Raw genomic sequence first — 25,603 nt, 5'->3', positions numbered from 1 at the left:
ATTTTGAGATGAGACTTCGGCTGTAATTGCTATGCTTTTTGTGGTTTAGACAGCCTTTCAATTAACTATAAATGTAGGAAAGCACTTTTCATGCTTTAGTATAGTGATATACTAGTTAATCACATTTCTGATTAAACAATTGATAAGTGTAAATGTGATTAAAGATGTCATATAGTAAAGGTGTGGTACCTACTGGAATGTTGAGTGTAAACATCTTTTCTGTATGTTTTTTTTTTTTCTTTATTTTTGCTAGTGCTGACCTCTTACAATTGCTAGAGGGATGCTCAGGCAATTTCTTCTCATGAAATGCATACATCTGCAAGAAATTCACAACAAAAAAATAGCTTTTTCTCTAGGTAACGGATACCTAATTCTGATGCTTGTATTGTGCTTTATGCATGTGTTTGTGTGGGTAAAGATTGCTTTCTGGTACGCTTAATACTTGGCGGGCTTGTCATCTCTATCACAGCTATCTGTTACAGAATGTTCCTAACGAAACGATGTACCCCCTTGAGTATTTCAAAACTCTTATTAAATGTCTTATTATACAGTTCTGTATTGCAGGATTTTTTTAAACTATATTCCATTATTTACAACAAGCATTCAGGTACAACTTCTCCCCTCCCTGATCTGTGGTCAGTACCCTCTAAAGTGTGCCACGTCCTTAAATATTGTTTTGTAAAGGGGCAAACAGCCTGTTCATCAGCAAAATGACATTGTTCATATGCTAATATTGCCATTTTGCATGTTTCCATTTTTGTTAAAATGGGGATTAGTTTATAAGATCACCACATTTCAGCTTGTTTTCCTCTTTTATAATTAATATGAATTTGCAGATCCTGTCTGTCACTCTCAATTTCAAAGTGGCTTTTAAAAGTGGTGATCAGTGGCAAAATTAAAAGTCTATAGCTGGCACTGCAAAATTGTGATTGCCTCTAGAAAAAGTAATATTCAGTTCAAATGGATTGAGCTTCTGATCAGCAATTTGGGGTAAATATGTATGTAAAACAAAGTACTAATTATCAATTTATATAATCTTTTCATTTTTTAAAAAGGTATTTTTAAAGTGCATAACTATGTTATCGGATCATCGATTCATCTCTTCTTTAATAAATAATAGCAAAGCGGTGTTACCCCAGAATTCTTTTTAGCTGGGTGGGAAGAGATTGTAGGTGGGTGGCAGCCCTGTAACTCCCCAGTAACCACCCAAAAACAGCCAGGTGGTTACCGAAAAGTGCTGGGTGGTGCGCCCAGCTAAAAGGGGCCGGGGAGAACACTGCAAAGCTTTTCACACCGTGTCTTATGATTAAAAATAGAATAAGCATTTTGTATGGGACTTGTTCACTTAAGTTGAATTTTGGAATTTTAAATTTTGCTGTTTACTTTACTATGGAGTACTCACTAAATAGGCTTTTTTTTAAAGCTCTCCCAGACTTGGAAAGATAGACTATCATGGGGGAACTTGGGTGACCCAGCAAACCTGGAATGGATCTGGTCCTGCACTGAAAACATTTACCAACTAAAACCGAATGATTTTTAAGAAATCCATTCCAGGTTTGCTGGGTCACCCAGGTTCTCCCATGATAGTCTATCCTTTCCAACCTTGGAGAGCTTTGATATATTGGGCCCAATGTGTCAGAACAGCTTAATGAAATATATGTGCAATGTGACGAGTTGTGAGGGCCACTGCTTTTACTGACCTTATAGAACTTCCAATTTCTAAATTATACTTGTGTGGATTAGAGATGCTTTTGTTTTATCACACCTGCTGGTGTGGCTGAAAGTACATGATCTAACATATATTGCTTTGAAATATAGGCTTTTTTTTACATTGCTTTTTAGCTTATGATTTATGTATTTCATTCTGTCAAAAAACTGTAATTATCCAGTACTTTTCAGCACAGTTTAAAACCACCTAATGTTTTACCCTAACAGATACAACCTAATAAAAGAAACCACCTAATGACATTTGATGTAGAGCAGTGCTTTCTCACTTGTAATAACCTATGCTCAGGTAATCATTTTCACTAAAAATATTTTGCAGTTTGCAAATTTAACAAAACGTTTTGTTTCGAACATTGTTGCCTTTAATAGAATAGAGTTTTAGTATATTATAATAGGGCACTCTGTACACAGTAAGAACACTGCATGGCGTGAATTGACAGCAGCCTCCCTGGGTGTATTGATCTGTTTGTGGGTTCTGGAGACTCAGAGTTGCGTATACAGAAGTGTGAGAGATTTTTGATGTCTTTTAAAAGTTGATGAGAGATCGGAGAGTCATTGGAAATCATTTTTGAGATGATGATTGAAGCTTTTTATTATTTTCTGTATGTTCCCCTTCTTACAACCCAGTAAATCTGAAATATTCTTTTACGTTTTAAACATTGTCATACCATATACCATTCCTTGCAATAAAAAATGATCTGTTTTAGAAATCATTCATTGTTTGTTGGCCCTCTGTGCTTCATTGATGCATTTACTTTGCCACATGCAAAGTACCTACTAAATTGTTAGTTAAGTAACTCTGGGTTCTACACTATTTGAAAACCCATGTTGTAGGCTGGAACCCGGAATGATCCAAAGTTATTGATGGCCTTTGGGACATATTGTCTCACTCCTATGATGCTTATGACAGTTTTCCATACACTTATTTACAAGACTCCTACTAATGCTGCTACTAATGCTTCATACATTCTAAAAACTTTTAGATCTGGTTCACATTTTGCCAGTGTGTTAATAATACCATACTTTGTTAGGGAATCCTATTCATCAGAACTCATCACAAGGTAGTACATTGCTGTACGTTTTAGCACACTCAATTATTCCAACTGCATGCAGCGCTATGGGAGGAAATTGAAGTTCCCTGAGGAAACCTTTCCAAGCATGGGAAGGGAAGACAAACTCCTTGCAGATATTTCCCTGGTCGATATTTGAACCTGTGGCCCAGCACTGCAAGGTGGGAGTGCTAGCTAGAACATGAAGTAAAGCGGTTTGTTTTTTAACCTATTGAAGAGTGGACCGGTTCAGACTCTCCCTGGCGTTTCCCCTTTCAGTAAAGTAGAAAAGAAGAGGATTTTTTTTACAGAATATTGCTGGATCAACATCTTGCTGACTTATTGGGAATAAATAAAAGAATAAAAAAAAATTTAATTATAACCCACAATGATACCCAAACCTTATGTTTCTGGTTTTGGTTGCAGCCAGCTCTGTGATTTGGTCTTTCATGCTTTAATGTTAAGATTCCTTATTAGTACTGTGTGACACCACAAAGCCACATAAAGTGCGAGTGACAATCTCATATGGCTGGATATGGCATATATATATATATATATATTTATTTTACCAGTTTTTATGTATGTATTTTTCTAGTTGTGAAGACCCAGAATAAGGCCTCTGGTGGGGTAATCTCCCATGGAAAAACCCAAGTGATGTTAAAGCTAGAATGTTTTTCTATTTGCTAGAAAAGTAAACATTAAATGTATTTGTAGACGATGTCTCTTCCTCCCCACCCCTTTACTGGGTTGGAGAAACCCTAAAGAAGAGAGAGAGAATACTTTAGTATTTAAAGTCCACATCCAAAACTTAGGACTTTACTCTGACTATCCCAATATTCATACTCCTATTGGGCTATTGATTCAGAAATGAATAAAGCTGGGGTGTCCTCACAACAACCAGGCAACTAGGACTTTCAGAAGGCATTTACCAAAGACTATCTGTTCAGCAGTGGTCTCTATAGTTCTGTTTGGATTGGCTTAATTTAGCATTCCCCACCTGTTACTCCTTCAGGGAATGGAGTGGGTTGCAAAGAAGAACCTCAAATTAACCTCCAGTGAAGGGAAGTGGTGGTTCGATATTTTTTGTTTTCTTTTCTTTTCTTTTCGAAGGCAAGAAAGTTGGATAGATTGGGGGAGGGTTAAAATTTCTGTAGTTTTTTTATCATTGGCTGATTAGTAGGAACAGTGCCAAAAACAAACTTTATAACGATTGAGAGCTAGAAGACAATAAAAAGTTAATAAATACTGCATGATACAAATATGACCGACAGAAGGCTGGATTACCAGGGTGAAGTTTATAGATAATTACAATGTTTGATACACTGTAAGATTGCAGTATATAGAAGGTCAAGAAAAAGCTAATAATAGTTGTTGCAATGGTTAGCTATTTCACCTGTTCTTTTAGTTCACACTGCAATCTGTTCGTGCTGGAAATATTAGTCCATTATTGTTTGAAAACAAAGTGATGATTTTCTGGGATAATAGACAGCATCAAATACTTGGCAGACCTTGTAAACTTCCTCCACCTTACTATAGAGGTTAGGAAAAATCAGATGCTTCTGAAATGTACTTAAAGTGTACCTAAACTCAGAAATTTCACTTTACATAAAAGGGTAAACAACCCTTTTATGTGAGGTGAAATTTCTGTTTGTTTAGGTTTTTTTAAGTGCAACCCTTTTTTATTTATTTATTTTTTAAAAGGGTGCAGCACGGTCCCCTAATTCTCGATCGCCTAGGTGATCAATATTGAATGGGAGCGCAAAGCCTCCGAGATACCTACGTAACGCATCCCGGGAGGCTCTTTAGCCTTTCCGTGAAAGGAGAAAAATTTGCTGATCTCACGTATGCGCAGTAAGCAACCCTTAAAACTGCCCTTTTACCAAAAGTTTTACTTTACATAAAAGGGTAGACAACCCCTTTATGTAATGCTTATTTCTTTTTGGTTTAAAACCCTTTTTGGTTGAAAGCCCCTTTCCCGATCTTGGACATGTGCGGAAGAAGCAGCCAGAAGCTTCCTAGCGTTTGTGACATAGGTATCCCAGGGGGCTTTGTGCTCCTGATCTCATTCAGTTTTTACTACATGGAGGAAAAAAATGCCGATCTCACGCATGTGTAATGAGAACCGCACTCTTTATTTTAACCCATTTACAGTTGGCTGTCTCAGCTGATCTCCCACCTGTGCAGTGTGAGATCAGGTGACGTAGCCAGAAAAAGATGGCAGCGCTTCTTCTGTGCTGGGGCGAAGAGGGATTTCAGGACAGCGCTGGACCCAATCCAGGAAAGCTCCTGAGGGATCGAGAGATCTGCCAAAGTAAAGGTAAGTGAGATTTATTTTCAGCTTAGTTCCACTCTAAAATAGTTTCCAGGCATTGGGGAACTCCTGCTATAAATATTTAATCAAAAGGAAACTATACATTTGCATTGGTTGTAAGTGGGAAGAAGGTCCTTCATTCAATAGTCACCAGAAGCCACCTTTACAAACAGCTAAGGAGAATCTTGGTTGCATTCAGCTGGCTCTACCGCGTGTTGTTGGCTCTGGAACTGTGCAGCGATCATCTTATTGGAGGTCAATCATCCACAGCTCAAGAAACCCTAGGGTTCCATGGATTTTTGGTTGGGTATAACTGGCATAAACAGTACAGCATCAGTGTCATAATACTTATCCTTAATCCAGTGGGAAGCCTGATGACAATGTGAGCTGCTTAAATGAATAGTGATGTCTCCTCTTGGCTTTAAAGTCACACGATTTGCAGGAGAAAGTTACTAAAAATTTTGGCAAGTTTTTTTAGTTTACATATGTACTCATTCTTCACTACATTGGCTTTAAAAAGATTTTGCATATATTCTGTTTGTATTTTCCCAGAATATATGCACAAAGTGTCCACATTTAATTAAGTAAATGTGTCTAATATTATTCAGCTGTAGACATCCTTCTGTCTACATAATTTGTCAGTGTTTGGAAGTGCAGGAATGCTCCTGTTTAGTCACAGGTGATTTCATTTGATGGAGTCGCTGATCCACCTGCATCTCAGCATGCATACCCATTAACCCTGGCCCAGGAGTGGTCCAATGAGCCGCTTCGAGAAAATGTTGTTTGATGAGCTATGGCTTAGTGTTTGGCATGGCACAGAAAAACCCGCCAGCTGACACCATGACAGACCTGCTGTTGTATTTGGTCACATTGTTGACTTTGCTGATATGAGTCATTGCCCATTAATAAATGTGAATAGGGCTTTGCCCATTTGTAATTGTTTAAAAAGCTTTCCTGTTGGGCTATATAAAGGCATTCAGCTGCCATTTGTGTTGTCTTTGGTAGCAAAAGATGTACACATTGTTTAGATGTATTGTAGATCGACTGCAGAGAAATATAAAGGGTGCATTGAATACCAATTCATCATTCATATAGGACATGCAGTGCAGCTTCTGGATCACTGACTTTGTTAATGTCAAAGCACAGATTTCAAGCTGCTGCTGCATTCCCAAATACACTGTTTAATAATAGCAGTACCATTCTTCTAAATGTTGTTTTCTCTGTGTAATTGTATTGCAGAAAGCCAAATGTCATTATCCAATTCATTTGTTTTGTCACAGAGGTCAACTGAACACATTCATGAAAGGAACACTCGTTGAATTTTAATAATAATGCAAAGAACAATATTGTACAATTATAGCATTTAGGCACATTTGAACTTTCTATGATATAGTGTAAGTCACAGATCTGTAAATGATATACTATTCGTTTCTGCACATTGTGCATGGTTCTTCGCCTTGTTTTTTTGTTTTATAAATCCTTACACATGGTAAATAGCAATTATAAGTGCTTTGGGTAAGTGCTGTGAATATTACTATTGTCTACATATCTACTATCCTTCTCTAGATGGAATTAAGTGCTATGAGCATAAACAATTATATCTGGTAAGAGATGTATGTTAAGGACAGAAACCATATGTCATACCTCATCACACAGCCACCTTTGTTCTTTTTCGTTGTGATGCTCCCCCTATTCATTACATTGATTGGGGCAGTGCATGGAAACATACTGCAGTGACTGCATTCAGCAGTTCATTATAGCACATTCCATGGGATTATCAGACATTGCTACCTATGCAATTTCTGTTTATTCCTGCATATAGAACACTATGTGAATGTACCATACTGCAACACACATACTGCAAACATGGCGCTTCTTTTTGACATTGCTGTACTTCACCGACTAGAATTATATGTACTATAACATTTTTTTTTTCAAACCTTTGTTAGATGTACTTGTTTAAAACCTTTTGATCTTACACAGTGCCTCTGAAAATTGGGTCAGCAGTCTATCATCAAAGCCATCCTTGCATACATAGTATGTATGTGGCAATACCAACCAATGCAGTATGGTGTAAGCAGCATGGGTGTAGAATTAAAGTCTGGGTTTAGTGAAAATCAGGATCGTAGACACACCAGCCAATGCTAAAAACCCTGTCTTAACCTTCTCCTTACAAAAACTCTTTGAGCTCTGGTTTTCTTTGTTGTATTATATAATGTCTGAGCTGACAAATGTAAGCATTGGAGTGTTAACAATCTATCTTTGAGGTAAGTGTATATCATAAAAAGGTACTAGTATGTAAGCTTTGTTTTTATTGTCATTTATAAAGCCATTTAGCGTTTCAGATGGTATTGCAGGGTTTTGAATTATGTCGCCGGTTCGCAGTCCTTCAGAACAAATAGTTCCCACCTTTGGCACTCCACTAGGTGTCACTGTATCTCTGCACGTTTTCCATCTGCTCTTGTTACAAGATTAATCTTATTATACAGCATTTGGGATGCATTTATGTGTACGCTTAGTAATTTGCAATCGTGTTAAAAAATGATATAATAAAAAATAATTTGTGGTACACACTAATGCTATGCCTAATATGCAGCATTTTCTGAAGCCTGGTTTTTTAGCGGCAGGAGAAATGATGCGAGCTGATGGAGTCGTTTTCATGACAATTGTGCTGTTTTTCACTTATCATTTTTGTTGCTGTGGAAAAAAAAAGCAAAGCTGTATTTAGATGTTCGATTATAAGTTACCATAGTAATCAGACAGCACTAATGCCAACTGTGGAATTTTGTGTTTTCTCCTTTCTTTCAGGCAGAGTATGTCCAGCTTGTTACTGAACTTCGCATGACAAGAGCTATTCAGCCACAGATCAATGGATTTTTACAGGGCTTCCATATGTTTATACCACCGTCTCTAATACAGCTGTTTGATGAGTTTGAGCTGGTGAGTTGAATCTCACTGCATTTTCTTTCTAGAATATTGATCCATATGTTACATTGCATTTAGCTTTCACTAGAAACCTTTTTAGAATTGCATACATTTTTATTTTTATTTTATTTATAAAAAAAAATCAAATGTTTATGGGAAAAGTGAGTGTACTTTTGATAAGAAAAGGTGGGAAAAAAAACAACCTAGAAATTTACTTTTAAAAGGAACTAGTGGCTTACACTAACCTACCATTACTACTACTAAAATATGAAAAACACCCACAGTCATGTGCCCTGTAAAGCACCCTCAAAGTCCTAAAACCTGTACAGCTCCATTCAGTTTCTACCCCTCACCATTGGTCCATGATAAACAACTTCAAAAAACCAAAAGCAGGACATGGAAGAAACATACTTAAGTTTAACCTTGTCAAGATTTGTGCATTAACTTAGTTTAGGATTTGTACAGAGCTCTGCAAGGTATGTGACACCTCTTAGTTCCTGATTGCCATGTCTACTGCCAGTATAGTAGTTATAAAATGACAGCAGCTCTACTTCCAATTGTACAATGCTGTGACAGTATTTCCTTTGCATTATATATGAGCTATTCTCTAATAGGGGTGGCAAGGAAGAGTTACGTTATTAGGCAGAGCTGCCAATCTTCTTTGACATGCCAGTCTCCTAAAGAATATTTGCCAGGCTTTCCTACCGGTGAACTTTTCTTTTTTTCCAAAACTTATAGTCAAAAGTTTTAGTGTTATTTGGCGTGGTCCTTCAGCTCTCAAATAAAATGTAGTCTAGCAGGATGTAACAATTAACAAGGGTTCCTGGAACTTTTAGGACTTTCTAATGCAGTTTTACACTAATCAAAGATAATTATTTAATATTTTTAAGATAAAGATTGAAAATTGATTAGCAATTAGCTAAGCATTAACTAAGCACATCATGTTGGAATGATTTTGTGTCATTTTTTTTCTCTGGTCCTGCCCAAACATTTTTTTGAGATAATCTGAACACAATGCAATTTGCAAATAGCTTGTGAAGTTTTTAGCACTGGTTAGCTGTAAATAAAGCAACCTGCAGTTTTATTTAATATTTTGGGTGATTGCTCTTAATTGAAATGTGTTGCAATTCTGGACATTTGAAACTAGATGTATGATCAAAAATGCTTGTGATGGATAACTTCAACAAAAACTGCTTGGGAAAAAAAAAACAAAAGCTAGGTCTATAGACATCTAAACCTGTATGCAGGACAAGACATTTTGGCAGAAACTGAACCTGACACCAACTAATCCCACCTGCTGATACTTCCTATAGATCCGTGTTTTTCTATATGAGAATTTCAGAACTTCAGAAAGCATTTTTACTTGTCTAATCCCATGCTTCCCTGCCAGCCTACACTTTCCTGCCCCATCTGGGTTGTAGAAGGGCCTCTGCATTTCATTTAAAATGCAGGCGCTCTGGTACTTGAGTGCTTGCAACCTGCAGTAAGTATGGCATGAGCTTTCTGGGGACCATCGGAAAGACAGAGAACTTTCGAAATAGAATTATGATAAGTAAAGCTGCTTCCAGAAGTCCCCCAAAACAAAAATGAACATTTAACGCTTTTTGTATGAAAGAAGGTAGTTTAACATTTTCATGAAGTTCATCTTTAAGGTTTTTTTATTGTAGACTTTATTTTACTGCACTCTGTACTTTGTTGTTTATTCATGTTAGCCTTGGGCTAAACAAAGAAATACATATGTTTGTCTGTGAGGCTAAGCCCTGACATATTCTCTTGTTAAAGAATACCTAAAGATAGTTATTAGACTAAATAGAAGGTTTACAACAGCAAAAAAACAAACAAACAAAAACTATATATATATATATATATATATATATACACACTTGTACTGCATAATGAGTACCATGTCTATGTTCTTCACAGAAGAATTGTTCATCAAACTAGCCAACTATCATTTCTCATCATAAAAACATAAAATGTCACCATAACCTAAATGGCTGTTTGACACAATCATAGGTTCTCTGACCTGGCTAATTTTTAATAACTCATTGCCATAGCAGCTATAGAGTGCAGAAAATGATTTACTTAGCAGTAGAGATGTTTGTTTAAAATGCATTAAACCTAATTATTGAAGAGCCGTTGGTTCTTTTCACATTTATCGGCTTACGGTGTAGTAAATGTGTAATGGGTGTTTATAGTACAATGTACCTGAAGGCAGTTATACTTTAATATACATTTAATAAGTTATTTTAAAACTAACGCTGTGACAGATTAACAAGCACCATAAAAGAATATAAATCCAATTACATATTCATGATTCGGATGGCTTTTCAGTCTCTTTGTATTGCACTACTGCAGCACCCTGTAAATCTGTGTGCAAAGGGAAAGAGGAGGGGTGGCACTGTAAGTCAGCTAGGCTTTACTGCATAGTGCTGGGAATCTGACACATAAAATTTGCTCATTGGAGGTGAGCACATAGAAATGACCTCATTACGAAGCTATTGCTACTATTCTATCCAATCAGTCTTGTGGTAGCTGTATTGCATTGACTGCAGTGAAGAAAAGTAAATGGACAAGATTATGGTGTCTGGATTAAAAATTAGGTTAACAGAATCTCACATTTCTTTCACAGTTACAGTAGTTCACATATAGGCATTTGTATGGGTACTTTAATTGTTGCCTAGACTTCTCTAGCTCTTGTTTCATGAAAGAAACATAGTGGCTGCCACTTCTAAAAATTCTATTTGTCTGGCTCTAATGCTGATCTGCATGCTCCAGTAATTTCTTAGTTGATCATAGCTCAACTATTGGAAATATGGCCAGTGCTAAAAATGCCTGGAGTAACATATTTTTTTTCCAGTTATTACCAGTTTATTTATTTGAGCATGATTTATTGTGAATTTATGGCCTTCCAATATAAATGTAGATACTATATAACTTAATTATAAGCACATCTTAGTAGTTTTCTTTTAGTTCCCCTGGAAAGTCCCACAATTATCCATTAGTTGATTATGTCAGTGAAGTTCACTTACTACAGCTTCCTGTGATGGTGGATCACTGATGCTGCACTGCTCCTGAATTCAGAGCTAAATTGTTACCCTCATGTAGGCTGTTCCTGCTTCCACTACAGTGGGATAGGAAGATGCTGGTGATAGGGCTGTAAGAATTGTCACTGCTCATTTCCAAGCTTGTAGCTTTTCAGTCTTCCCCTGGCCACACCTAGTTCTTCCCACTGCTTTCTGGAGTAACAATTGCCTTGCAGAAAACACAGTAGATTGCAGTATTGATTTGGCCTACTTTGGGGAGAGTTAAAAAAAAATAAGGCTTGTAGATCACATCGTAACTTGATTTTTAGACGGTTGTACAGGAGCTCTTGGGTTGATTCTGAAACACTACTTATAGAACTTTAAGTTAGCATTTGAGCGATAAATCTTCCTTATGTTTATGCATGTATATTTGATGACATTTTTTATGCAATCAAGTGTAACAAATCTGCAGGTTAATATAACCATATAGGTTAATATAGTCCATATAAGAAATATGGACTATATTATTAAAAAAATCAAGTCAATTATAATATGGCCTAAATAAACCACTGCCATTCCACCTTCCAGCCTTATGTGGGCTTATTTATTAAACCTAGGGAAACATGAGATGTACTGTTAAGATTTTAGTAGCACAATGCTTTAATAAACAAGCCTGCTAGTGGCTATTGTGTTGGACTGCCTTATGTAGAATAAAGATTAAGCAACATAGGATACTTTTTGTATGTTTGTTAAGATTCTAATTTTGCGGAAAACATAAACAATGCAACTAATGAGCTTGCATGTGGTCCTCCTTTCCCGTACGCATAGGATTGTGGATTAATTGTAGGATTCACCAGTTCCTCTCCCACAATGCATACAGATATATTATGATTGATAGCTGCTGGCTTGGGAATCTTCCAACGCATGCTGTTTACCTGTATGATGCTACAACGGGAGACAACATACAGTAAGAAAATAAACATGAGCACATGAAAAGAATAAATGTTGGTTATTTCCTTTTTGTAAATTGCTATAATCAAAGAACAAATTGTTCAAGCCATGTGTTTTGTTAGAAAACCTATATTTTCCCTTTCAGGCTGTATGGTTGCTAGTACAGCGCTGTATTCATGATATTCTGCTCTGGCGCCTCGCCTTCGTATATACAATGCGACTAATAATGTATTATCTGCAATTATCTTTCTGTGCATATTTTGAATTGTCTGCTAAATGTAATCTACTGAGTAAATAAATCCAATGTGCTGTGAAGAGCTCCAATGCAAATAAGCTTTTCTGTAATTGCAAGATAGGGAGCCAACATTACTGCACATTGCGCATAGCAAAGATACACATTATTAACTAGCAAAAGATAAATATGCACAGTCAGTCCTCATCATTTCCTAATGCAATTCTCGAGCACATCACGACACTCGCAGGGGGACAAATAAGACACTTATTAATTGTTTACGTTTATTATCAGGATTATATCTCACATTTTATTTTGAAATTACTTTTCAATTGAAAGGCTAAAGGTTCACTGTACAATTAAACAAATGAATGTGCAAGTTTTAAAGGGAATCTATTTTTTTGTTATTCATTTGTAATTGTATCCACAATCAGCTTTAAAAAGGATTGTCCGTACAACATCAGGAACTATAAAGGAGTACTTAAATGGGAAATTGTTTTTACTTTATTTTCTGTACAGAATTAAACTGCACTTTGCTGAAGTTCTCTAAAACTAAATGTATCATTGTATTTCAAGATCTTAAAAAGTTAGAGGTCATCTGAAGGCTGCCAGTTGCTGCCCTGACAATTGCCTGACTTCACACAAGCTTTTACAGGTGTATACCCCTGTTAACTAATGGAGACCTTTTTGCTAACCATTGTAAACCTGTCCTGGCATAAATGAAGCCTAAAGTAACATAAATGCAGAAGTACAGGCATAGGGTCTGATTTAATAATGCTCTCAAAGGCTGGAGAGGATACATTTTCATCAGTGAACATGGGTAATCCAGCAAAACTGGAATGGTTTTCTTCAAAGCCATTTGCTAGCAAATGTTTTGAATCCTGAACCAGATAAGATTCCAGGCTTGCTTGATCACACAGCTTTACTGATGAAAATGTATCCTTTCCAGCCTTGGAGAGCTTTAAGAAATCAGTGGTGCCTGCAAGCATATTTGATGGTCACATCAAACTTTGTGTCCATTTCGAAGCTTCTTGGATTTGGATGGGATTCAAATAAAGAATTAATATAAAGAGACTTTTAAAATGAGATTAGGGTATTCTTTTCCAGATAACACACTATGAATGAACTCCCCTATGACTCACAGTTTCATTTATAGGCTTCAGGGATTTTTCAGTGATCTCTGCAAGGCTTTTTACATACAGTTTTTCCCTTGGCTATATTTCACGCATTATTATAGCCACTATAACGTCATGTTACAGTCTATGATGAGAGCTCAATACATTTTACTAACTGCATGGTCTCTGTATATACCAAGAGACATGTTCTTTATTGTATTGCCTTTGTGACATTGCTTCATTTTTGTGTGTGTGTGTTGGTACTGGACAATGGTATTAATACGTGCCAGTGTATTAAGCAGATTGTTGGGGTTTTCAGCTAGTAGTTCTTTAAGGTTTAATCATACCGCACAAAAAAGCAGCGCAAGACACAATACAGTTTAGTAATGAGTTTTTTAGAATATCATATATTGTGCACAACCAAAATGGGGGACATTGCTATGGTAAATCAGGTACTGTCTTGGGAAAAGTAGTTCTAAAACTAAAAATAGTTCTAAAAGACAGCTGGCCAGTAGGACCACGTGGCAGAAGAAACAGCATGCGTGAAGAGATCATTCACAAAGAGTAAGCTGTGACGTTTATGGATGTAGGCTGTATTGTGCAGGTGCTGACATGTCTCCAGAGTGGTTCCTACTGACCAGAGGTTCTGTCTTATTCTTTCTTTGATCAGAGTGAGAAGTTTGACTTCAGGAAATACGAACTATGTTTTTTTTCTGTCTTACAAAAGGGGGACTTCAGTATGGATTATGAGAGTGCAAAGCATATTTTATTCTTAATAAATATCACATGCTATTACTGCATTGCTTTCATTTTGCTTTTTAGTACGACCTCTTGCGGAGTTCCCACCTCCTCCACCAAAGCTAGCACCCTAGCCCTATAGTGGTTTGCTTGTTTGATCTACATTTGATTGGTTTTGATTCACTCTATTTTGTTTCCATTTATAATTAATTGATTTTTATTTTCATTTTCTTTAGATCCTTATTTTTACCAATGCTGTATGTATTTTTGTTCCTGTAATTAACCGTTATTCATCTCCTGAAATGACCAACCCAGGTGGTGATCCTTTAGCAAAGTGGCATTCATATGTGGCCAATGAGGAGCACCTTAAACAAGGAGTCATACATTTAAAAAGTGGAACAGCAACTATGTGTGCTAAAAAAAACAGCAAGAGAAACTCGTCTAAATGATTTTCTCAAAGCAGTAATTCAGCAGCAGTGCAGATTGCTCTGCTAAATGATTGGTGCACCCTCCAATGGCTAAAATGCTGCCCATTAAATAAGCTACAACAAACAGAAGAGATGAAAGGAAATTGAGAAAAAAAACAAATGTTACATTTAAAGTTCTCATGGAAAATAGATGGCCACTTTCCCCTATATTTTCATCTTTCCTAGTACACTGAATCCATTTATGTTCATTTGTGTTCTGTTCCATGTATATCGCAGAGTACTGAACACTGCAGTTCTTCACCCTTTAAGGAGTTCAGAATGTGTAACTGTAGTTTCAGGTGTTTATTTTAAGAATAAGACATTTGAATTATTAAGCAAGCAAGCATGCTATGTTAAGTTATGCACCGTAAGCTCTTTTTTTGGGTCACTAGTGATGCTCAGCAATTTGCAGCCAGTAGAAATGTTGTGACTAAGCTTGGTAGATGTTAACCTGTCTTATAAAAGCATCAATGTGTTCCACCAAAATTAAAAAAGGAAATCATTTTTCTTCCAGTTTCAACACTTATTTTATAGTGTGTACAAAATATTTGTATACATTTGCTTAGGTTTTAATTGCTAGATGGAGTAGATTGGAAATAGAGGCTTCCATGTGGAGCTAGGGACAACAGATTTCCTTATAACTGTGTTTGTCGTTTGTTTGACAGGTCTGCCTAATGACACACTCCTGTAGCGCATTCCCTGTTCAAGACAAGTCTGTGCACCACTTTGCTGTGATTTTAATTATGTCTTAGAACACAAGCCACTATAACATTGCAAAAAAGGAAGTATATGTGCAAAGTAATATTCTGTCACTTTTTGTCATTAAAGGAGCTTCTTTTGTCTGGCATGCCTGAAATTGATGTAACTGACTGGATGAAGAACACTGAATATACCAGTGGCTATGAGAGAGATGATCCTGTAATTCAGGTAGAGTACTTTAATAAGATATGCAAAGTCATGCAACTGCATATATATGGATTTCGATTTAGTATGCATCGTTTCTTCATACTTGAGTGAAAAGAACATTTTTTAAACAAATGTTTACTGATGTGTAGATTACTAGTCACGGTACACAGGAAAACAAATCCTTATGCATACCAATAGTTTACAGTGCAAGCCTAGGAAGTATCACAGTAAACACATGGGTCAGACTGCTGGAATACAAGGAAAACAGTCATGTTTTATTTAAATATGGAACATTTTCATTCCCAGAGTTTCATAAAAATCAGACAGTCTAATTCAGTCTGGATAGTTCATCAGATTTGGCTATTTATGGTTCTGATCAAATCTGAATTTAAGCTACTGAGTTGGATTTCAGAATTGTGCTGGACAGGAAATATCCTCCAAAGTATACATGTACATGTGGGCCATGTACCATCAACCATTTAACATTTGCATTAATCATTGAAGCTATTTAAATTAATGTGTGTTAAATACATACGTACACCCACATGTATACCTATTCTAGGTTGGTTTACATGGCTGTCATACAAAAATGTGGTCTTTGGAATCCTAAAACTCCAAGGTTCGAAGGGATGACCTAAAGAGCAGTTAAATTTAAAATTATTATTGTATTGAATCAAGCACCTATTTAACCAGCACGATAAGTGCTGTCCCTTTTTCCACAAAATACTAAGAATTTTCCATGGACTGGCTAAATCAACAGTTAACTGCAGGTATCATGCGCTACACACACGATCAGCGGTCTCAAAACTTTGTTATGAAAAAGTTATGAGATTTATTTGCTGATTTACAAAGTGTGCTAGGCATGTTACAGTACTGATTTTTTGTATTTCTTGTATATTCTGTTGTGTTACACCTGTATAGGCTCCCAATGTGTCCATTGTGTGCAGAAAACTTTTTTTTTGTCATTGAACTGTAGGAACTGGTGTGCACATTGAGTTTATGCATGTTCGAAATCTTTAGGAAATATGTTCTGTTGAAAACTGCTGTGTTTGCATGGATACAACCACCACCACCCTCTGGATATCAAAAAGAGTTTGAATATTTGGACACCATTAATTTTTCATGGGTTCTAATGTGCACCTCTACTCTAAAATTAAGAATTCATTAGCCACCATTATTTTGACTAATGAGATCTAATGTGCAGTTCAGTTACTGCAGTGCACAGTGCAGGCTTTTCTTACTTTCCCTACATTGTAACTTGCTGGTAAAAATAAGTTGTAATGCCGCATTAAAACAAATACATCTAGGGCTTGCCAGGTATTTACAGAAATCAGCAGATATGTTGCAAAATAAATTACCAGTGTTCAGTAAGACGCCAGCCATTGCTAATTATTCCTGCACTCAACAATTAAAATGAAAAAAACAATAAATACAGAAATACTGTATATCTGGTTGCTTTGAGAATGGCTCAAGCTCACCAACAAGTATACTTCCACTTTTTATGGTGACATTGACGTTTAGGGAAACATACTGGTCATACAGGGATCTAATTTCTTTACTGCAGGCCCTGATAGCTGTTACCATCATTCTTAATAGAATGAGCCCCTCCCACCATCAAATCTTTGTCTGAACACTATACTTTTCCCTTTAATAAGCCAGCGTTAGGACTTTCTACATGGACCTCCTCCAGAAGGACTCGTGTGAACACAGCATATTTGTTTTGAAAGAAGCTGGACAAAAAGACATTGTGATCAGATATTCTCAGATATAGAATCAGATATTATGGCCAGCTTTAAAAATGCAGCTTTGAAAACGAAGAAATTCAATGTGCAATAAATGAAAAGAAATTGCTGGGAATGTTTGCAATTGAAATGCCAAAGTCTGTGCATACCTTTGGACAAGTCACAAGTGTATTACCGGAGCACTGGTAGGGATTTGGGGAAATTTTATTTAAAACTGAATAATAGTAGCATAGTTGGAAGAACTAGGAATTTTAATTTTTGCCACTTTTGGGAAAATCATGCCATGCTACAGTTTAAAATGACTGGTTTCAAAAGCTTTTTTTAAATCTGCAGCTTTCGTTAAATAATACTAGATGATTCTTCTATACCTGTTGTTACCCCGTTTGGTTGGTTCCATCATTGTCACCATTAAACAGCTCTTCCTGTAATGACATTCAGCCAACTAAGACAAAGGCATATATAGACAGGAAGTGGCTACAAAGAGATTAGCAGCCTTGAGATGAAACAAAGGAAGAAAAATATTGTATTTTAATCCATAAAGGGAAACTGTTGCTTATGAACATTTTGCAAACTAAATTAAATAATGAAAGCATATATGTACATTAATGTAAAAAAAATGCTTTCAGATCAAATATATACCAGAGTTTATCTTGAAATGTATCCAAATGCTTTGCTAGCCATTTTTTACAGTCTTTTGTGATTTTTTTTCAGTGGTTTTGGGAGGTTGTCCAGGAACTAACCCAAGAAGAAAGAGTTTTGCTTCTCCAGTTTGTTACAGGCAGGTGAGTAATATATTAAAGAAAGCACTTTAGCTGCTGCAACCTATAATGTTTACACCGACATTATCATGAAAATGGACAACATGTGCTGGGAAAACATTTATTTATTTTTCCCTTCAGTCGCTTGTAGCTGAATTCTGTGACGTACTGTCATTTCAGGAATCGGTCATATACAAGGATTTAGGAGTTATTCTGTAAACTTAACGCACTCCAATTTTTAGGGGTTTTATTTATTGCCTTGTGTGAAAAATAAATATTAGTGTTGTTGATGGAAATAAATAAAGAACCGTTCTGCCATTCATTATAGATCAAACTCTCCTCAGCAGAATGAAAAGTCAGTTTTTGCTCCCTGATCATTAGAGGTGTTTTTTAAAAAGAAATAAATATGCCTTCTTCCTCTGCTTCGCAGTCTTTCCTGTGCCGTTTATTCATTACAATCTCATCTCCGGCTGAGTATACCTTTTAGTACCACTTCAGCAAAAAAAAAAAAAAAAATCAAACACTCTTTTCCCCTGGCTGCGGACCATAAAATTAATTCAATGGATCTGGTAAAACAAATACATTTATGATTGTAGCTTTTATGATTCCTGAATGTCTTTAAGAATAACTCAGATGTCTTTGTCTCCCGCTGTATGCTTGCTTCTGAGTAATAATAGCTCGAATTCTGATGGCTATATTGTTTATGAAGCAGTATAGTGTTACGAATATAGATAAATTGAAAGACTTTGTTAGAATCTCATCTTGAACTAGTCACATCTTTCCTGTCCTTGCTGTGTTAACCCTAGCTCTTGCTCACATTCTTCTGGCTTGTTTCTGTGTAGCTTCTTCTCGATACATACATACATACTTACATACATACATACATACACCAGTTTAGATTCCTTTTATTGTTTTATGCTAATTGGTTTAGCCACGTTATTGGTTAATGAGATTTTAATTGAGAATCTAAAGCTTCAGTTGCATGCTTTGTGATGAACTATATGAAAGTCTTGGGGTTTTTAAAATATGATTTTGTGATTGATATGTAATATTACCCAGTAGACGATCTAGTGGGCTGCCAATGTGTGGAAGTCCTAAACCTAATATAGTAGAACCAATATTTATTACTGCAATAATATCCATAGCTATGAACATGAAAACCAGATCAGAAGATAACGGCAACTGGCAGGCAGCATAAATTACATTATGTATTTGTAGAGTCTTTACAGGTGAGATGCTTTAGGTTTAGTGGATAAAAATCAATTAAAGTATTTTTGGGGTATACACTTGACACAGACCTGCTTGCTAATATCCAGGAAATGCTTTTCACTACAAATGTCTATCTTCCTGAAAAACCAAATCATCATATGTGATTCTCCTGTGTGCACTATGACTGAAATGTTGAGTAGTGGTATTGTATTATTAAAAATCCTTGTGTAGGCATTTCATAGGAAGACAACCCCCTGTCCTTCCCACCAATCGTTCTCCTGTGTTGTCACATGTCCTCAAAATGAAACAATTATAACCAATCCAATGCACATTGCACATGTATGTACATGTATGGTTTACTGTTGTCACCAACACTGGAGTACATACACAGGTAGTGGCTCCAAACAGACTGTTGCATTTAAACACTGCTAAACTCCTGCATAGGATAAACAAGTAAAAGTTGGATTTAAATAAAACACATGGTAGTTATTTAGGAAATACATGGCGTGATCAATAGGGAAGAAAGGTGATTTAGGGACTTTGAATGGGGAAGTTCAAAGGAGATTTCAGAGGAGAATGATCAAACTGGTTCCAGTCAACAGAAAGGCATCAGTAACTGAAATACCTACTTGTAACAACGGAGGTATGCAGATGAGCATCTCTATACATACAGCATGTTAAACTTTGAGGAAGATGGCCATCAGTAGATGACCACAATAATTGCTATTTCTTTAATTGAAGAACAGGGGCCTGAAGCTACAGTTTGCACAGGCTGACCGAAATTGGACAAGAAAAGACTAGGAAAAAGTTGCCTGGTCTGATCAGTCTTGATTTCTGCTATGATATTCAAATTGTAGGACCATCAACAACATGAAAGCATGGATCCAGCCTTCCTTTTATCAATGGTTCGGGCTAGGGTCTGGATATTTTCTTGACACACTTTGGTCCTGTTAGTATCCGTTAAGCATCTTTTAAATGCCGCAGCCTATCTTAGTATTGTCACTGACCTGTGTCAGCCAGTGTTCTTCTGATGGCTACTTCCACCAGGATTATGCACCATGTCACAAATCTCATATAGTCTCAAACGGGTTTCTTGCTCATGACTATGAGCTCACTGCACTTAAAATTCCTCCACATTCACCAGATCCCAATCCAATTGAGCATTTTTAAGATACGTTTGAATAGAGGCATCATCACATGGATGTGAAGCCAACAAATCTGTAGCAACTGTGTGATGCTATGATCTCAATATAGACCAAAATCTCTGAGAAATGTTTCCAGCATCTTGTTGAATCTATGCTATGAAGAATTACAGAAATGCTGAAAGCAAAAATGGGCCTCATCGGGTACTAGCAAGGTGTTCCCACTAAAGTGGCTTATGATTGCATATGTTACTTTTGGAGACTCTGTCACTTAACTGAGGAAAGCTTGCATTGGAATGGAACTGAGAAAACTTTTTAAACATTCTGTGTGGACTATAGGAGATTGTATTAAGAAAACAAATCTTTCAGAGTAGTGACCTTACAGCCAAATTGAGCTCCACCCTTCTGCACCGCAGTGGGGAGTGGACAGCATTTGCTATATTCTGGTTGTTTTTACCAAAAAAAGTCAAAAACTTATTGCTGTTCCAAAGCATTTCTACAGGGAAAGTTCATCTACAATCTTGTCTGAGAACTGCAACTTTTATGGTTGTCATGAAAATCTTACAAGACTGTCCTAATATAAAAATAAAGGCAGTTTAGATTTGTCAGTGGTTTCATTTCTTAGCTGACTGATTTTTAATCTATTTTCTTTTGTTTACTCTAGTTTTGTATAATACCTTCATGTAGTTTATGTTACACTTGAATTAATTTATAATAGTATATTATAATAATAATATTCATTTTAGTCAGCAATGTATGTGTCACTGTTTTACAGCATATCAGGTGTTTAAATGTCTAATAAACCATGGTTTGTATTCAGTTCCAGAGTACCTCATGGCGGCTTTGCTTACATTATGGGAGGAAGCGGGCTGCAAAATTTCACTATTGCAGCTGTGCCATATACACCAAATTTGCTACCAACTTCTAGCACATGGTAAGTTATCAAGGTAAATTCTTCATTGTATTATAAAGTAACTTCATTGTATATAAATTAAAAAAAGTGTGCAGTGTCCCCATTTAATTTTGTAGCTGCCTGGCTTGTCAACAGACAGCTGCTTGTTTCTTACTTGCCTAAATGGGCTAAGAGGAGCACCAACTGCCATTTAGCAGTCTACAGCAGTGGTGCTCAACCTTTTTTTTTTTTATCCGGGAACCGCTGTTGACATTGGGATAAAACTTGCGGGCTACAATGCAAATAAACATTAAAGATGTATGTTTAAAACTAGAATAGTTTTAATTTTAAATTAAATTGAAATGTTTCTAGTTAACGTAACGAACATTCACTAAATAAAAGTAATGACAAGTCAAGAATCTCTGCAATGGATCATTCTTGGATCCTCTTCAGGGCCCTACATCTCCCCGTTCCTGTGAAATTAGGGTTCACAGAAGGTAAGTGGCCAGCTATATGGCACAGGGTAACAGTATGATAGGTAAAGTTTTTCTGTGATGTGATGGCCCTGCAGCAATAACATTTTAGGGGGGAGTTACACAGTGAAGGAGATATGAGGATTTATACATGGGGATAATGACAGCTGCTTAAAAGTAGACACAGCTCTCATGCTGCTCCTGCACTATTATCTCACAATACAAGGTGGGCGGGGAACAGCTCTCTTTCCTGGTATCTCATTGAGAAACATAGGAGATGCGTGAACCCCATCCCCGCAAGAAGAGCAGAGAGGGAATGAGGAGAAGGCTGGATCTGAAAGCTCCATGGGCTGTAGGTTGGGCACCCTTGGTCTACAGCATCCACCCACTGGCAATGCACTTCTTAGTAGTCCTTGGTGTCTTGTTTGCTATCAAGCACATGCTAGCAAAACAGATGCCTGGGAAGCCTTCCTTACTTACAAGTATTTTTTTCTTGATATATATTTTATTAATTTGATTTTTTTTCTTTTTGTTACATATTTTATCTATTTAATTTTTTTTATATTTATTATATTGTGTGCATTTTTAATTAATTTTCTTTTAATGTTGCCCCTTATATTTTTGGACAGAAATTTTGGACAAGAACCGGTTATTACCTTTTATTAAGCAGACAACCGGTTTTGTTTGCTTCCCCCCCTCCACCTCCCCCGCAGGTCAGATGTTCCCAGCTCTCCCCTGCATCTAAAAAGAAAAACAATAATATCAAATAAAAAGGAAAACTGTATGTAACTTGCTCAGTCTAGTGTCACTTGAGGGTTCTTTATACTGGAAGCTGAAAACTGAATTTGAGTGAGCTTAAACTGTACTGAAATTAAATATCTGTCTTTTTGATACTGTGGTCTACAGTCTGGTTTACAGTCCATCTTTTTGCTCTTTTACAGCCCATTGTAGCCCCTGAAATTTATTAGGGATACATTTATAAAGCTAATCTATTAACAGCACCCTATTCAAGAGCGTGGTGATTAGACGTGATCGTCGTTTACTATTAGCACATTATTTATCAAGTGGCGATTAGCATTAGATAATGACAAATGCTATAGGACAACATCGTAGACCAATGGTGGTTTCAAACACTACCAAGATCACCTCAAAAATGTTGATTGCCGCCCAAGTTTAAGGGACCATGTATGTGATTTTTACAAATTGCAATCAGTTACTTCTTTTTAGTAAAATATGTTTCTGATCACTGCTTTAGGGTAATTGTAGTGTGGCCAAGTTCTGATTCCCATTGTACAACATGTAAGTGTAGTGATGTTTCTCTTCTCTATCCTATGTGTATGAGATATATATAAATCCCTTTGTGTTACTGATGCTTTCAAAATTCTCATTTGTGTCCTGTATAAAAGTCTACAGTCCTTGATTCTTTTATGTATATCTTTTTTGTCTGTTTGTTTCTATAATAGCATCAATATGCTTAAGTTGCCTGAATACCCAAGCAAGGAAATCCTAAAGGACCGGCTTCTTGTGGCATTGCACTGTGGAAGTTATGGTTACACAATGGCATAATGAAGAAAGGAAAACTCATCTGACTACTGATGCACAATTCAGAGTGGCAGAACCAATTTAGAAAACTGTCAAGAGAAAAACAGGCTTGATACTGGCCACGGACAGGGCTGACTTTCAAAGATTTGTAAAGTACCTATTTTCTCCAAGATTAAGTGTTGTTGTGTGGATGTGTGATTTGAAAAACAAAGGGGGGAAAAAAACATAGTCCATTCTCCCTGGTGCATCATGCTTTTCTGATTGAAAAACAAGGCACATTTTTTTAACATGCAAAGACACTTACTCTTATCATGTATGCATTGAGGTTGTGTGATCTGTTTAATTACTTTAACAATTTGCTTTTATAAATTATTTTTTATTCTGAGGAAGGATGCTTTGTGGAGTATGTATGTTTACAAAAAAAAAAAAAAATACCTTTAATTATTTTTTTCCCGTGGTTTTAACATTTTAGTGTTTGTAAGTTGTAAAAGTGAGTTGTTTTGTTATCATTCTGTACTGCTACCAATAGCTTAACTTAATTTCAGTTTTAATTATTTTGCACAGTTTTTGTTTTGCTTATAACTTTTTAAACTGTTCATCTGTTTTCATTTTACAAGTGGCCGGGAAAAAGAGAGCGGTGTTGTTTATGTTTATGTGCACCTGATCCTTGTTGTTATACTTCATTCGGAGCTGTTTATACAGTAGTTGTGCAGATGATCGGAATTGTATTTTTGTACAAATCTGCTTGCTATAATAAAGCATTTTATAAACTTTTATACATTGACACTGTGCTGAAATATGTTTTTGCTTTGTGCCATCTTCTTCTCTCTCTACAGCAGACCATTAACGGTTACACCAGGGATCGCAAATCATATAAAACGGCTCTGTCTGCAGTCAGGAAGGCTCTTTTAATTGAAAAGAGCAGTAGCACCAAGCTTAAGTCATAATAAATTGAGAGGATAATTGGTATGACCACATTAGTTTGGAGTGGCCATTTTATGGGAGCACTGATGAATAAACAAAGACCCATGTACTGCACAATTCTTTCAGTTCCATATCAAAGCATGTCTAGGGTGATAATAACGTGCCACTGTGTTTGTTAGCACATTTTAATGTTTGCCCTGAAGCGATTTACCTACTGCATCGGTGTCTGATACTGAAAATTCTTTCAGGTTTATTTACTCTTATTAATGATGCACACAGCTTGCTTTACTTTAAAGGGATTTTATTAATAATTATCGATAAAAAGAAAAATGATAGAAGGTTCAGGAACTGAACACTATGTAATGTCAATAATCTGATGATCTGGGAACCCCTGCATGTGATGTGGGTAAGGATTTCCCAAGCACGCCCACTGCAGGTTCCTTGCTACCTCTTGCATCTAGAACACATAGTGTAAAAATAAATTAGGACATTTTTGAGGACCACTATTTACTTTAAAACATTTCTCTAAAGCTTCAAAAATATTTACCAAGAATCTTTCCATGATATTAATGTGCTTTAAATGCTTTATTGCATGTTATTTATCTGTAATTGTTTCTATGATATAGTCATCTAAAAGGTATTACACTACTTACTGGTGGGTGGCTTAATCTTGTATGTGATAGCCGCAAGCCCAGTAAACTCAAATCTGTCACTGAAATTACACTTTAGTATATTTCCCTTTACTCTTCCCTGACAGCTGCTGAAATATTATGTATAGATGTGGGGGCAGAAAAGCTGAGCTAAGAAGTGCAAGGAGGGAGGAGACTCTTGCTGGCTTGAATTCCCTAGCATGTTCAAAGGCACATTACAGGATTAATTATTTACCAGGAAAAACATTGCAAGGGGGGGGGGGGGGGGTATTTATCATTGGTTATGGCTATGCTTCTATTAGATAAGGAACAGTTTGAACGTTGGCTGCAGAAAATAATGCTTAGTACAGTTTGTGTTGGCTAGACAACATTTATAGCACATTATTGGGTTTAACCAGTTGTCAGGCTTTTATCTTGTGTAGGTACTCCAAAACTCAAGTTATTACTCAAAACACATTTATGCTTACTGTTTTACAGGCCATAGATTAGTGCGGGCTGGTAGGATTAAAGTAAAACTATAGTTTTCCATTAAAGAAATGTGCTGCAGAGCTGAATTTGTAAATAAATATGTGTGCAGTTTTCCCATTCATGACACTGCAAAGTCCCACAATTACTTGTGGAGCCTTTCACTAATTTTAACTTCCTGGATCTTACTATGATGGGGTGACTGTGACCATCACCCACTCAGCCATCACCCTGTGCGTAGATTTTCTAGCACGCTCAGCAACAATCTAAGCACCAGCAGACTGAGAAGGACCGTCATGGGGCAAGGTTAACCATTCTGTTAACCCTTGCTAAACACACAAACTCACAGGTAGACTGCCAC

At 36.5% G+C, this 25,603-nt stretch overlaps 1 protein-coding gene across 2 annotated transcripts in view; it reads left to right on the top strand.

The window, feature by feature from the left end:
- HACE1 (HECT domain and ankyrin repeat containing E3 ubiquitin protein ligase 1) overlaps nt 1–23,979 on the top strand; it is a 59,990-nt gene extending 36,011 nt beyond the window's left edge. For both annotated transcript variants that reach the window (XM_072408703.1, XM_072408702.1), the window contains exons 20-24: nt 7,894–8,025; nt 15,368–15,466; nt 17,899–17,969; nt 21,117–21,230; nt 23,125–23,979. In XM_072408703.1, the coding sequence (XP_072264804.1) occupies nt 7,894–8,025; nt 15,368–15,466; nt 17,899–17,969; nt 21,117–21,230; nt 23,125–23,227 (519 nt within the window). In that variant the 3' untranslated portion in view covers nt 23,228–23,979. The remainder of the gene's footprint in view (nt 1–7,893; nt 8,026–15,367; nt 15,467–17,898; nt 17,970–21,116; nt 21,231–23,124) is intronic.
- Nucleotides 23,980–25,603: the final 1,624 nt, after the last annotated feature.

The sequence above is a fragment of the Pyxicephalus adspersus genome, chromosome 4 (assembly GCF_032062135.1).
Source record: "Pyxicephalus adspersus chromosome 4, UCB_Pads_2.0, whole genome shotgun sequence".
Taxonomy (NCBI): Eukaryota; Metazoa; Chordata; class Amphibia; order Anura; family Pyxicephalidae; genus Pyxicephalus; species Pyxicephalus adspersus.
The sequence above is the reverse complement of the archived record's forward strand: the minus strand, read 5'-3'. Positions and strand labels throughout refer to the sequence as shown.